At 48.5% G+C, this 10,826-nt stretch overlaps 3 protein-coding genes across 8 annotated transcripts; 1 reads left to right on the forward strand and 2 right to left on the reverse strand.

Moving 5' to 3' along the window:
* The first annotated feature begins 9 nt into the window (after positions 1-9).
* LOC6735533 (glycogen debranching enzyme) lies at positions 10-7,024 on the forward strand. 6 transcript variants are annotated; one of them, XM_016168665.3, is made up of 8 exons: positions 796-1,134; positions 1,873-2,213; positions 2,277-2,634; positions 2,692-4,095; positions 4,154-5,009; positions 5,066-5,243; positions 5,302-5,471; positions 5,541-7,024. In XM_016168665.3, exons 1-8 carry the CDS (start codon positions 823-825, stop codon positions 6,860-6,862), a joined length of 4,941 nt encoding a protein of 1,646 aa, XP_016028886.1. In that variant the 5' UTR covers positions 796-822; the 3' UTR covers positions 6,863-7,024. The 6 variants fall into 6 exon arrangements, with proteins under 6 accessions (XP_044778320.1, XP_044778319.1, XP_016028885.1 ...); XM_016168666.3 differs by lacking the exon at positions 796-1,134 and adding an exon at positions 1,230-1,380; XM_044922385.1 differs by lacking the exon at positions 796-1,134 and adding an exon at positions 10-148 and having other exon boundaries at positions 1,873-2,634.
* LOC6735534 lies at positions 6,890-7,437 on the reverse strand. The gene is made up of 2 exons (XM_002082434.4): positions 7,304-7,437; positions 6,890-7,254 (listed from the first exon to the last, which is right to left on the reverse strand). The coding sequence occupies exons 1-2, from the start codon at positions 7,400-7,402 to the stop codon at positions 7,039-7,041; spliced, it is 315 nt and encodes a 104-aa protein (XP_002082470.1). The 5' UTR covers positions 7,403-7,437; the 3' UTR covers positions 6,890-7,038.
* A 45-nt stretch (positions 7,438-7,482) lies between these two features.
* Positions 7,483-10,785, reverse strand: LOC6735536 (putative sodium-coupled neutral amino acid transporter 10). Its single transcript, XM_002082436.4, has 5 exons — positions 9,953-10,785; positions 9,663-9,901; positions 9,454-9,602; positions 9,257-9,393; positions 7,483-9,201 (listed from the first exon to the last, which is right to left on the reverse strand). The coding sequence occupies exons 1-5, from the start codon at positions 10,325-10,327 to the stop codon at positions 7,606-7,608; spliced, it is 2,496 nt and encodes an 831-aa protein (XP_002082472.2). The 5' UTR covers positions 10,328-10,785; the 3' UTR covers positions 7,483-7,605.
* Positions 10,786-10,826: the final 41 nt, after the last annotated feature.

Consider the following 10,826-nt stretch of genomic DNA (forward strand, 5'->3'; position numbering starts at 1 on the left):
AACCAGCTGTTTTTTGTTTACAAGCTTCGTTGCCTAGTTGTTGTTGGGGGCTGTTTTTCAGCGCCTTAACCAGCTGATGACCACAAAAACTTCAAAGGTCACCTTGAGCTTAATAGAATCAAAAGCAATTGCTTAAGAATTTCGGCTGGTAACGTAAAGTTCAATTTCGCAGCTTCATCACAGCCCAAAAAGTACGAAAAATCATTAAAAAATCCCGTGATAAAATGAAAATAATCAAATAATTTGCATACCCATGAAAATAAACAATTTTCGCCGAGCGTGAATGTGAATGAAAGTGGGCAGATAAGTTCTAGAGCAGATAAAAAAAGACCACAGATTACTCACATGGAGCACTTTTGTTGTGTTCTAAAATCGGGACTCCTAAAAAACGATCTATAAATAAACACTCATAGGCCATCTACCGGCAGCCAAGTGCAATTCATTGACCCACATATGCGAGGGTGTGTGTGTGTGTGTGCGTGTGCTTGTCTGTGAACTTGGTGTGTGCAAAATTATTTTTATTCCCTGACCTGCCAGTGAATTTTCAATGTTGATAACGTTCGCTAATCGTGAGGATCCACATTCTCACGTAGGCGCCACATGTCAATAGCAATGCATCTGAAACTAAGAGGACTAAGTGCCTTATTACCCCATGAGAAAGCAGTAAAGCAATCCCCCGTTAGCCGACGCCCCTGTGTGTGCAAATGTGTGAGCGATTATCGCGATTGAAAAGTACATATTCGTTTAATGCTCCATTTGAGATAGCGGCGTCTGAAAATTCCTGGCATTCCGTAGACCGTCGATTTTGCAGCAGTTGCAGTCATGCTGAGCGAGGGAGTCCACTGGCTCTGGAGGAGCATGCTCCAGATCCTGATGCGTTATCAGCTCTTCCGATGGCTTTATGGACTAATAGCGACTGTTGATAACGAACCGCTACCGTTACAAATCAAAAGCGAAGAGGAAGCGTTCGGGGAAAACAAGAAGAAGAATCAGCTGGCGAGTCTGGAGAATGCCATCTCCCCCGGAAAATCGGATTCAGTCGCGATTAGAACCGTTCCAAGTGCAAATGCGAATGCAATGGGCAATGCAGGCAGTGCCGAGATCGTATCAAATCAAATCATCCGCCGCCGTGAGGTATTATCATCGCCCAGTGATCGGAGTCCCAGTGTTGTGTCCATATGCCATAACTATATGTTCTAGTGTTCCAGTCCACAGAGTGTGTGCGTGTGTGTGTGTGCCGGCAATGAATATAAAACATGCCCTCCATCCGGCAATGCTTCAGTCAATTCCGATCCGGGTTACTAGGAGCTTCCACCAAGCGGACAATCCTCGAAAATTCTACTCGGACTGTGGTGGTGTTTTAACAAGATGCCTTTGGCTGTGCGTTTCCCGACCGCGAAATACCCAAAATCAAACTTAACCGTGGAACTCCTATAGGTCGAACCACAGAAAAGCAAAGTGGATAACCCCGTGATTAACAAATTATACTTCAAAACCAATCCAATCCACAGATTATTTTAAAAAGCAATATTGGAATTAAAATCGAGTTTTAACACAAATCAATGGATGAAAATGAAAATTGTATTAAACCAAAATCGGAAAAACAAATTCTCTATATAAGATCACAATCGATCCTTACTTAACAATTTATTTATTCATTGTCGTGCAATTTTAAAAATAGAACATATTGCTCATTTGTAGCTGTAATTGTAATCCTAATCTCTATTGGCGCTAGCAGTGGTTCGACCTTAAGAGACATAAAGCTATAGAAATTCGACTATACATTCCATGCATAAAACCCATGTTCATGTGTAATGAATAGTAATGACGATTGTATAACGCACTCACGGCTATCCTCTCGGATTTTCCTAGATGAGCACCATGGGCAAGGAGACGGAGTCGCACAGCATACCCATCAGGGAGGGCCAGGATGCGGAGCATATTCTGTACCGTCTGAAGCGGGGTTCCAAGCTGAGTGTTCACCCGGATGCCTCGCTGTTGGGCAGGAAGATCGTTTTGTACACCAACTATCCCGCCGAGGGACAGAAGTTTGTGCGAACGGAGTATCGCGTGCTGGGATGGCAACTCAGCAATGGCAAGCAGATTACCTCTGTAATGCATCCGGAGGCCCATGTGGTAGATACGGACATTCGTAGTCAGGTGGAGCTCAACATGTCCGGCACCTACCACTTCTACTTCCGGTATCTGGAAAGGTTCGAATTTATACTTTTCCGCATTGCTTTTTCTTCAGCATTAATGTGTGTCAACATTTTCAGACCCGACACTGGCTGCTCCGGAGCAGATGGAGCTCTATATGTGCAAGTGGAGCCCACGCTGCATGTGGGTCCGCCTGGCGCCCAGAAGACCATTCCCTTGGACTCGGTGCGCTGCCAAACGGTGCTGGCCAAGCTCCTGGGTCCGCTGGACACCTGGGAGCCTAAGCTGCGCGTGGCCAAGGAGGCCGGCTACAATGTGATCCACTTCACTCCCATCCAGGAGTTGGGTGGCTCCCGATCCTGCTATTCGCTGCGTGACCAACTCAAGGTCAACTCACATTTTGCACCCCAAAAGGGAGGTAAGATCAGTTTTGAGGATGTGGAGAAGGTCATCAAGAAGTGTCGACAGGAGTGGGGGGTAAGACATTGAATTCTAGCATAAACAGAACTAGTTTAAAACTCATCCCTATGTCAGGTGGCCTCTATCTGCGACATCGTGCTCAATCACACCGCCAACGAGTCCGATTGGCTACTACAGCATCCGGATGCCACTTACTCATGCGCCACCTGTCCCTACCTCCGCCCCGCCTTCCTGCTGGACGCCGCTTTCGCCCAGTGCGGAGCGGACATAGCCGAGGGCAGCCTGGAGCACGTAGGCGTACCTGCGGTCATCGAGCAGGAGTGCCATTTGGAAGCGTTAAAGTACCAGTTGCACACCTCCTACATGTCCAAGGTCAATATACACGAGCTGTATCAGTGCGATGTGATGAAGTACGTGAACGAGTTCATGTCCCAGGTGCGAACTCGCGAGCCACCGAAGAATGTGGCCAACGAGTGTCGCTTCCAGGAAATCCAACTGATACAGGACCCGCAATATCGACGCTTGGCCAGCACCATTAATTTCGAGCTGGCGCTGGAGATCTTTAATGCTTTCCATGGCGACTGCTTCGATGAGGAGTCACGCTTCCGCAAGTGCGCCGAAACCCTCCGCCGGCATCTCGATGCCCTCAACGATCGCGTGCGCTGCGAGGTTCAAGGCTACATCAACTATGCGATAGACAATGTTTTGGCCGGAGTGCGCTACGAAAGAGTCCAGGGCGATGGGCCCAGAGTGAAGGAGATCTCCGAGAAGCACTCGGTCTTTATGGTCTACTTTACGCATACCGGCACCCAGGGAAAATCGCTCACTGAGATCGAGGCTGATATGTACACCAAGGCTGGAGAGTTCTTCATGGCCCACAATGGTTGGGTCATGGGCTACAGCGATCCTCTGAGGGACTTTGCTGAGGAGCAACCCGGACGCGCCAATGTCTACCTCAAGCGCGAGCTCATCTCGTGGGGCGATAGTGTGAAGTTGCGCTTCGGCAGGCGTCCGGAGGACAGTCCCTACCTGTGGCAGCACATGACCGAGTACGTTCAGACCACGGCGCGCATCTTCGACGGTGTGCGATTGGACAACTGCCACTCCACGCCATTGCACGTAGCTGAGTACCTTCTCGATGCAGCTCGTAAGATCAACCCAGAGCTGTATGTGGTGGCGGAACTGTTCACCAATTCCGATTACACCGACAATGTGTTTGTGAACCGATTGGGCATCACCTCCTTAATCCGTGAAGCTCTTTCCGCTTGGGACTCCCACGAGCAAGGCCGCCTAGTTTATCGTTATGGAGGAGTGCCTGTGGGTGGTTTCCAAGCAAACTCGTCGCGCCACGAGGCCACCAGTGTGGCTCATGCCCTCTTCCTGGACCTCACCCACGATAACCCGTCTCCGGTGGAGAAGCGTTCCGTGTACGATCTTCTACCATCGGCAGCACTGGTTTCCATGGCCTGCTGTGCCACAGGAAGTAACCGTGGTTACGACGAACTGGTTCCACATCATGTAAGCTCCCCATTCGTTTATGATTTATTCCTGAAACTAACTCAGACTATTTTCCCAGATCCATGTCGTAGACGAGGAACGCACGTACCAAGAATGGGGCAAAGGTGTTGACTCGAAATCTGGAATTATGGGTGCCAAAAGAGCACTGAATTTGCTGCATGGACAGCTCGCAGAGGAGGGATTTAGCCAAGTGTACGTAGACCAGATGGATCCCAACGTAGTTGCAGTTACTCGTCATTCGCCGATCACGCATCAGTCAGTTATTCTCGTGGCCCACACTGCCTTTGGCTATCCCTCTCCAAATGCCGGACCCACCGGAATCCGCCCGCTGCGTTTCGAGGGCGTGTTGGACGAGATCATCCTGGAGGCCAGCTTGACTATGCAGAGTGACAAGCCATTCGATCGTCCCGCTCCATTTAAAAAGGATCCGAATGTGATCAATGGCTTTACTCAGTTCCAGTTGAATCTGCAGGAACACATCCCGCTGGCTAAGTCGACGGTGTTCCAGACCCAAGCCTATTCGGATGGTAACAACACGGAGCTAAACTTTGCCAATCTACGACCCGGCACTGTGGTGGCCATCAGAGTGTCCATGCATCCTGGTCCTCGCACCAGTTTCGATAAGCTCCAAAAGATTTCGAACGCCCTGCGTATTGGATCAGGCGAGGAGTATTCCCAGCTGCAGGCTATCGTCTCCAAGTTAGATCTGGTGGCACTTAGTGGTGCCCTCTTCAGCTGCGATGATGAGGAGAGGGATCTTGGAAAAGGTGGCACCGCCTACGACATTCCCAACTTTGGAAAGATCGTTTACTGCGGACTGCAAGGATTCATTTCCCTGTTGACGGAGATTTCGCCCAAAAATGACTTGGGACATCCGCTTTGTAACAATCTGCGAGATGGAAACTGGATGATGGGTAAGTTTGGAAAGATTCAGATTTATGTAGTTACTAAACAATATAATTATTTCCAGATTACATTGCTGATCGCCTAACTAGTTACGAAGACCTGAAGCCACTCTCCGCCTGGTTCAAAGCTACCTTTGAGCCACTGAAGAATATTCCACGCTACCTCATACCCTGCTACTTTGATGCCATTGTCAGCGGGGTTTACAATGTGCTCATCAACCAGGTCAACGAACTAATGCCAGAGTATGTCCATTAGCAGACTGCATTCATAGATTTTGTATTTAGTCATTAATTTTTACAGCTTCATCAAGAATGGCCACAGTTTTCCACAATCCCTGGCCCTGTCCACGTTGCAGTTCCTCTCCGTTTGCAAGTCGGCCAATTTGCCAGGATTCAGTCCTGCTTTAAGTCCACCCAAGCCTCCAAAGCAATGTGTGACTCTTTCTGCTGGACTGCCGCATTTCTCTACGGGTGAGTTTATATTTTATATTCAATAATCGAAAGGAACCTAAAATAATGGAATATCCAACCATTTATTAGGCTATATGCGGTGCTGGGGCCGTGATACCTTCATCGCTCTGCGTGGCTCCATGTTCCTCACTGGCCGTTACAACGAAGCCCGCTTCATCATCCTTGGATTTGGTCAGACCCTTCGACACGGACTAATTCCGAATCTTTTAGACAGCGGCAGCAAGCCGAGATTCAACTGCCGCGATGCCATCTGGTGGTGGATGTACTGCATCAAGCAGTATGTGGAGGATGCCCCCAAGGGTGCTGAGATCCTGAAGGACAAAGTGTCCCGCATGTTCCCGTACGACGATGCAGATGCCCATGCTCCAGGAGCCTTCGACCAGCTTCTCTTCGACGTGATGCAGGAGGCACTGCAGGTGCACTTCCAGGGCTTGCAGTATCGGGAGCGCAATGCAGGCTATGAGATCGATGCGCACATGGTAGACCAGGGCTTTAACAATCAGATCGGAGTTCACCCGGAGACTGGCTTTGTGTTCGGAGGCAATAACTTCAACTGCGGCACTTGGATGGACAAAATGGGATCCTCGCAGAAGGCCGGAAACAAGGGACGACCAAGTACGCCGCGTGATGGATCCGCAGTGGAGCTCGTTGGCCTACAGTATGCCGTACTCCGGTTTATGCAAAGCCTAGCCGAAAAGGAGGTTATCCCGTACACCGGCGTGGAACGAAAGGGTCCATCGGGCGAAGTGACCAAGTGGAGCTACAAGGAATGGGCGGATCGCATCAAGAACAACTTTGACAAGTATTTCTTTGTGTCCGATTCGGAAACCTGCTCGGTGGCCAACAAAAAGCTTATCTACAAGGACAGCTATGGAGCCACCCAGAGTTGGACGGACTACCAGCTGCGATGCAACTTCCCCATCACCTTGACCGTGGCTCCCGACCTGTGCAATCCTCAGAATGCCTGGCGTGCACTGGAGCGCGCCAAAAAGTATCTTCTGGGACCGCTGGGCATGAAGACGCTGGATCCCGAGGACTGGAACTATAGGGCCAACTATGACAACTCAAATGACTCCACGGACTGCACTGTGGCCCATGGCGCCAATTACCACCAGGGGCCGGAGTGGGTATGGCCCATCGGTTTCTACCTGCGGGCGCGCCTGATCTTCGCCAAAAAGTGTGGCCATTTGGACGAGACCATTGCCGAGACCTGGGCCATACTGCGGGCCCACCTCCGAGAGCTACAGACATCCCATTGGCGCGGATTGCCCGAGTTGACCAACGACAATGGCTCCTACTGCGGTGACTCCTGTCGCACGCAGGCCTGGAGTGTTGCTGCCATTTTGGAAGTCCTGTACGATCTGCACTCCTTGGGAGCAGACGTGGCCTAAACCACCGTAAATACTCATATTCAAACCTGTTAGTTGCTACCAAAAACTGTTATTAGTGTTACGTTTGATAATTGTACGGATACAAGATGGAATGAGATTCGATGCCTGAGGTCCCTTGAAATTTTGCTATTTCTATTCTATTAAAGTTGCAATTGTTTTTAAGCGTTCTTTTTCATCTAAGAGAAGTAGCTATCGCGGCACACACGCATGCAGGAGCACTGGGGAGGATCGATGGAGCCAAAGTTCTTTCGAGGCATATCCCGTCCCGTATATTTTGGAATGGTGTTAGCCTCGGGAGCTTTCATTGGTGAAACCACTTCCTGGGCAATAGGCTTGACCGGAGGTAGAGGCTTTTCCCGCTTTGGTTTCGATTTACCATCCTCTATTTTCAGCTGAAAATGAAATTAGCCATTGGATATAACTATTCCTGCAACTACTCACTTTGCCACATTTTCTCAAGGCTAAAATGGCTGCCTCGCATGTTAGATCGTAGGCTTTCTGCAACACAACTTGTTGGATAACATCAAGGACTATGGACATTTTGATGGGATTACAAAAAACCAGGGCTATTGCTTCACATACAATTTTGCTAGCGACTCCACGAGAAATTTGACACAATATTCCCAAGTCACATGAACTGTATATAATTTGTATATACTTCTAGTCTACAGTTTCTTATAAACTAAATAAATACGTGTAAAGGTTATATACATAAAGCTTTGCATAGTTGTAGACTATCCACATTACGTCTGCAGCGAAGTTTGGGTTCCATTTGGACTCGCTTGGTAGGATTCGTTTTCAGTAACTATCTCGACGTCATCATCTTTGATGGATTTGAGATCGCGTCCAATACTCTCCATGTTCAAGCTCAAGGCAGCTGCAGCCACATTATTATTCACTTCATCCAGCTTGGGCTGGCGTAGGCAGTTCTCGTCGTTGGAGGCCTCACGTTTAACCCTTGCCGGTGGCTGCTCTGTCGCATCCGCCGAACTTCGCAGATTGAGCAACTCCCGGCGGATGGCCTCTACATTGTCTTCAAGGTTGGGTTTCTTGATCTCCGAGTCATTCGAAGCTTTCGGCTGAGTAGCATTCACCATTAGGGCCAGTGGAATGGGCAATCGTTTGATAAGAGCTTCTTTATCCACGCTCGAATTCCTAAGTAACTCTCCGGTTTTGTAGGATAGAGGTTCAAAAACGCCGGCATGGGCCTCCTTCTCATCGCGCAAATGAGTATTTTCCGTGAGTATCTCCATTAACGATGCCTGGCGCCTTCTCTCCTTCTTTTCCTCAGCAACTGGCTGCGACTCCTTGAGCTTAATTTCAGCCTTCTTCGGTTCCTCGGCAACTTTAGCGACAGCATCCAAAGGCTCATCTTTCTGTAACTCCAAAGGTGGCTGGTTAAATGAATTTTTCTTGGCCAACTCTTCGTTTAGCTCCCCAACGGTTTTCGCCAATAGTTTTTTGGTCTCCTTTAATTCCTTTTGGGTTTTGAGTAGCTCATCTGCATTAGCCTTACTTTCCTTTTGCTCTTCGGCAGCTACGTCCTCCTCCTTCTTGATGGCCGCTCCATCAATTGTATTGCTTGCTGATAACAAGCTCGATCCAATTTCCGGTTTATCTGGTAGCGATGCAACAGCAGCCGGGGGATTCTCCTTGGGCTTGTCCACGGTAAGGTTGACATCGAGTGGTTTGGCTTCTGGTGGGTTCGCTTCTACGGCTTCTACTGGTAGGTTTTTAAGATCCGTTTCAGAATTTTTACTATCTATGGGAACTACATGGACTTCATCGATGGGCAGTGGTGGCAACGGTGGGTTGTCGGAGGAAGCTGTTTGCACTACCTTCGGCATATCAACAACTTTATCATCTACGGTTTCCTTTAATTTTTCTGGATTTTGAACATCAAGTTTCTTTAAGAATAGGTTCTTTTCACTGTTAATGGAATCTTTAGCCAAATGTTTTGGTAGCTCCCCGACTACAGCGGGCACTTGGCCATCGGGATATAGAGGGGTGCCTATGGCAACCATATCAAACTCAGGGCCGGAGCTCTTCTCATCAATTGCACTTAGGTTCGCATATGTTCCTAGGATCATCAATAGAAATCCACTTACGAATACAAACTGAGCAAGAGTGCGTTCCATTGACTCCTTTTTGATGATTTTTCGAAAACTGGATGCGGGAAACATTATGCAGATGGCTACGCCAATAGTGGAGCCCACCAATCCAATTATAAGCTCCACGGATGGAATAACCAAAGCCACGCATAACGAAAAGAAAACGATGAAGATAGTGATGAATCGAAAGCGTTGTTCAGGAATGTAGCTACTGCTTTCCGTGTGGCCCTATACAAAATAGATTTTTAGTGTCTACTCCACCAAATTGAAGCTACAAAATTACCTTTCTGTATAGCAGCGAATAGAGACTAGCTCTGCAGGGAAAGATTACCAATGGGAAACTAAAAGCAATCGACAGTACAAAGCCAATTTTAATGATATCGCTACCAAAAGAGGTCGATAAGTTCACCAGAATGTTACCTATAAATAAAAAGGCAAATATGTAGAGCAGAAAATGCCTCAAAAAGGTGTCTGGCTTACCCGAAAATGTGTGCGTACAAAACGCCACATATCCGAAAAAACCAACAGATATGTAAACAAAGGTACAGATCCAAGTGGCATTGCGGACAATGCCGTTCAGCTTGTCGAGACTCTGGTTGTTAATACTCTCAAAGACCTCAAATAGTTGCCTGTATATAGATCAGATATTTAAACGAATTTTGCGAACAAAGAACGCAGGGTGTACACACATTTGGCAGGAGAGAGCCATGCTGAAGATGGGCAGACATTGGAGCACGCCCGCCGGTTCCCAGTAGAGCACCTTTTCCGTCCAGTCGTTGGCCGTAATGTGTGGCTGGGCCTCCAGCACGATCTTGAGAATTAGACAGACATAGAAACCTATGGACGCGGTGCAAACGGCGGACAAGCTGTCCACATTGCGGAGCATGCCGAGGGGCACTATGCACACCACAGTGACCACGACCATGACCTGGTCGATAAGAGTTAGTTTCTCTTCTTGGGTAGAATGGCACTTTCTTACCAGACTCCGCAGATGCAGGTGATCCGCCACGTCCAGCTCGAAAATCTTGGCGATTATCTGCGGACCCAGATCGCCCACGACCACAAAATACGTGATGCACGTTCCAATCAGGTAGCCAATGATGCACAGCTCCACAAGCAGCTTGCCGGAAGTACCGAAAGCATGGAGACCGAGCATCTCGAAGCTCCTCCTACGTGTCAGCAGCGAGGTTTTAATAAGATAGTGGCAGCAAACCCGTGTTATTCCATTGCTCAGCACAAGAAGAACGATGGATAGCAGGATGCCGCACTTCTGGAAGCAGAACGGCATGGCCAGGATGCCGACGCCTATGATGCTGTTGGCCAGCGTCATTACATGCGCGGAGTGGGCCAACATCTTGCCGGGAATTCAGCCTACTTTCTCTTTATCTGGAGTTTCGAGAACTGCGATCCGTTTTCACGTGGGCGTTTCGCCGCGTATGCAATATCTTCGCAAGCTGTGTCGAACTGATACCAACCTTCTTCCGTCGGTCTGATACGGCGAACAGCAGTACGGCGCAAAATACTACTTGTTACTCCAAAATAAAGCGCTACCGACGATTGCACTTGTGTAAGCAAAATTGTAAACAAAATAATCCGGCGACGACGACGACGGCGGCGGCGGTGAAAAAGACGTTGGCGCTTACATTGAGTGGGCGGTTGTGGTTCAGCAAACATTTGTTCCAATTACGTATACGTGCGTTACGCTGTCAGGCTGCTTGCGCATTTTTACGGCCGCAAGAAAGTTTTAAAGCGAATTGTTTGTGTCGTCACCATTCCGTCACCAATGTTTGGCAGCGTGACCAGCTTGCAGTATTTGGATTTGGTTAACCGCGAAGGTCATGAGCCTGTGGCTA

Source organism: Drosophila simulans, chromosome 2R, assembly GCF_016746395.2.
Source record: "Drosophila simulans strain w501 chromosome 2R, Prin_Dsim_3.1, whole genome shotgun sequence".
NCBI classification, from domain to species: Eukaryota; Metazoa; Arthropoda; class Insecta; order Diptera; family Drosophilidae; genus Drosophila; species Drosophila simulans.

Coding starts and splice junctions, on each gene's coding strand:
- LOC6735534 (XM_002082434.4), bottom strand. CDS start 7,402: ATGTCCATAGTCCTTGATGTTATCCAACAAGTTGTGTTGCAGAAAGCC. Junction 7,255..7,303: donor CCTTGAGAAAATGTGGCAAA/GTGAGTAGTTGC, acceptor TTTCATTTTCAG/CTGAAAATAGAGGATGGTAA.
- LOC6735536 (XM_002082436.4), bottom strand. CDS start 10,327: ATGTTGGCCCACTCCGCGCATGTAATGACGCTGGCCAACAGCATCATA. Junction 9,603..9,662: donor ATGGCTCTCTCCTGCCAAAT/GTGTGTACACCC, acceptor ATCTATATACAG/GCAACTATTTGAGGTCTTTG. Junction 9,394..9,453: donor TTGTACGCACACATTTTCGG/GTAAGCCAGACA, acceptor TTTTATTTATAG/GTAACATTCTGGTGAACTTA.
- LOC6735533 (XM_016168664.3), top strand. CDS start 823: ATGCTGAGCGAGGGAGTCCACTGGCTCTGGAGGAGCATGCTCCAGATC. Junction 4,096..4,153: donor ACGAACTGGTTCCACATCAT/GTAAGCTCCCCA, acceptor CTATTTTCCCAG/ATCCATGTCGTAGACGAGGA. Junction 5,010..5,065: donor AGATGGAAACTGGATGATGG/GTAAGTTTGGAA, acceptor AATTATTTCCAG/ATTACATTGCTGATCGCCTA.